The 2,991-nt window shown below is 42.1% G+C and overlaps 1 protein-coding gene across 1 annotated transcript; it reads right to left on the bottom strand.

The window, feature by feature from the left end:
- Positions 1-248: 248 nt before the first annotated feature.
- Positions 249-1,004, bottom strand: LOC141655036 (uncharacterized). The gene has a single exon (XM_074462137.1). The coding sequence runs from the start codon at positions 1,002-1,004 to the stop codon at positions 249-251; it is 756 nt and encodes a 251-aa protein (XP_074318238.1).
- Between the last annotated feature and the right edge of the window lie 1,987 nt (positions 1,005-2,991).

The following is a 2,991-nucleotide window of genomic DNA, read 5'->3' as shown; positions in this document are numbered from 1 at the left end:
CTTTATAAGATGACGTTGACGGTTAAGAGATAGTTCTCTCTGACAACCGGCAATCCGAGCTTTTAATTCCCGTTTTTGGCGAAAGATATTGCCGAACACTGTTTCATTCCAGTCCTGTAATTTAGTCGACAGGTTAGAAAGTTGTGATACGAGATTATCACCAGAAGGCCAGCTATTTTCGACAAATTCTGAGAACTTCTCATGTGTGAGCCACGCAGATTGGAATCGGAACGGTCGTTGTATCGAATTCATGGGAGCAAAGCCGTTGGGGGAGATGAGTAAGGGGCAATGATCCGATTGAAAAGCCGGTAATGTCGAACACTCGCGTTTTCAAAGAGAGTCCCCCATTCACTATTACATAATGCTCTATCCAATCTTGCACTTTGTCTGGTTTCCTCCGAATTCCCTCTAAACCAAGTGTGGGATGACCCCGAAAATTCTAGTTCGATGAGTTCACAATCTTCTACCCAATCATTGAAAAGTTCACATCTTCGAACCATGTTCTGATCTCCTCCATGTCTTTCGTTAATGGAACGAGTCTCGTTAAAATCCCCCGCCATGAGCCATGGGTGATTGTTCGTCTGGGCATATAGTTTTAATTCAGTCCATAATTCATGTCTGTTTTGCGGGTTCGGACTAGCATAAACTGCCGTAAAGAACCACGGGTCTTGGTCATTCCGAGCTATCTCAACGGTTATGAATTGTGAATGTTGCTTAACTGGGGTAACAGTAACAGCTTCTGACCGCCAGTACAACCATATGCCCCCACTGAAACCAATAGTATCTACTCGACAATGCCCCGTATAACCCAGAATCCTGCTTATATGCTCGGCATGACTGCCTTCTTTGCGTGTTTCCAAGAGTGCTATAACAGATGGTTTAAAATTTCTAACAACCTCCTTAAGGGCATTTATCTTGTTTCTATTTCCGGTCCCCTGAATGTTCCATACTAAGTATGTGATCGGGGATAAGTTGGGAGTCAATGTAGGAATTCTGTCCGACATAGAAGAAGGTACATAATTTAAGAATGATAGATAAGCTCGACTTACTAGCGAGAGAATTTGATTAACATTCCATGGTATCGACACCTCCAATTGGAGACTCGATGGGCCCTTCTCGATTGATTGTATCGTGATTTCCATGATCGGACTCTCCTGTACCATCACCCCCATATAAGGAACGGGCATCTCCGGTGAGAGTTGCAGTGTGTGGACTCGTGTTGGTGGGATCATCTCGAGTTGGGAGGGCTGCGGTAAACACCGGAGTTGGGGTAGAGGTGGGTAAAAAACGGATACATGTGGGTTCATTGTGATGAATGTTTTCACTGCTTGAAGAACTGGGTATGTTATGCGAAATTTTTAAAGTAGTAGGGGAAACTTTGGATGCATTATTAGCTAGAGGAATATTGGTAATATCCTTTAGACTCTTTGTTTGATTTTTAGGAATATTTTTTAGGAAAATTTGTGAGGAGGAAGTCTTTTTTGAATATCTCGTTGGATTTTTGGAAGGCATCGATCTAGCTCTGTTTTGCATATTGTGTTGAATGGAATTAGGAAAGAAATTTTTTGTATTATTGGCAGGAGAGTTATTTGTAGTAGAAGATGGATTATTGCTGGACATAGGACTAATTACGGGAGGATTTTGTGGAGAAATATCATTGACCAAATTTTCCACATTCAGGGAATTAAATCTTGAGCCAGAGATATTATTCTGATTTTTCCCAAAGTTGAATATACTCTTACTAGGACCCGTTTGGAAGATATTCAGATTCGAATTGTCCGCTCTGGTGGCTGGCTTTCTTCTTGGAGGTTTTTTGACGAGCATCCAATCTCCGACGTTAGAGTCAGCCGCTTTGGATATGTTAGCTTCGTCTGTCTGACCGTCTGCTACTGCAGATTGACCCTCGGGTACCTGCTCTGATTGTTGCAGAGTTGCCTCACTAGAAATAGGCGTTGTAATGCTTGGACATTTATCCTGTAAATGCCCGAGTTTTCCACATTCAAAGCAGATCATTCTTAACCCTTCGTAATGAATATGATATATTTTCTTGTTTAATCGGAACTTCGATAATAATGGTTTGTCCAAATTAACTTCGATGCTCATACGAGTGAATTGACCCCGCTCTGCCATCTCTGTGTTTTTGTCTATTCGCACTACATTCCCTACCTTGTCTCCTATCTTCATAAGAAACTCTTTATTAAAGTACTCCACCGGGAGATTTGGGATACGAACCCATGCCGTTAACCGGTTGATTTTGTCCTCCGAAGGTACAAAATTCGGGACCCATTTCCTGATAGTGAGATAATGGTCATCTATCATCCAGGGGCCTTGAGTAAGCACATGCTCAAGATCTTCCTTGGCAGAAAATCGAGCAACATAGTAAGAACTTCCCAGATCTGTTAATGTAAGTTTGCCTCGTATAGACCATTTCGCTTGCAGCTTTCTCATCAGAGATAAATAACCTATTTGCTTATCAAACATTTTAATTATCAGAGCCCTCCTCCATGGTTTTCTAATAGACGACTTCTCATCCTTTGACAATTTGATTGTCGGGCATATGGGGTCTTCATCATCCGTGGCTATGGCTTCTTCGTCCTCCGAATCTATAGCCATGTCTTCTAAGTCGAAGATATCATCCTCTTCTGATGCAGAACTCCCCCCTGGACCATACTGCTATATGAAGTGCCATTTCTGCCAGGAATAGAGGGAATGTCCATCTGGCGATTTGATTCTAAGTTCACTGCGTTATCAGACATTACAGCTGTGCTTGAGGCGATGAATTCGCTAACATGCATTGTCTTTCGCTTGGTGTTTTTGGTATGCGACGTAGCCGTTCCGGTCTCCGGGGGGAGACCATTGGGCGGGACTTGCATCGTTTTGAAACAGAGAGATTTTAGAGCAACAACTTGTGTTTAGATTAGTGAGTGTGATTTTCTCCTAATTTATTTCATTAGAAAGAGATTAACTTGTGATTACTCATTAATTGGGTTT

The sequence above is a fragment of the Silene latifolia genome, chromosome 5 (assembly GCF_048544455.1).
Source record: "Silene latifolia isolate original U9 population chromosome 5, ASM4854445v1, whole genome shotgun sequence".
Lineage (NCBI taxonomy): Eukaryota > Viridiplantae > Streptophyta > Magnoliopsida > Caryophyllales > Caryophyllaceae > Silene > Silene latifolia.
The sequence above is the reverse complement of the archived record's forward strand: the minus strand, read 5'-3'. Positions and strand labels throughout refer to the sequence as shown.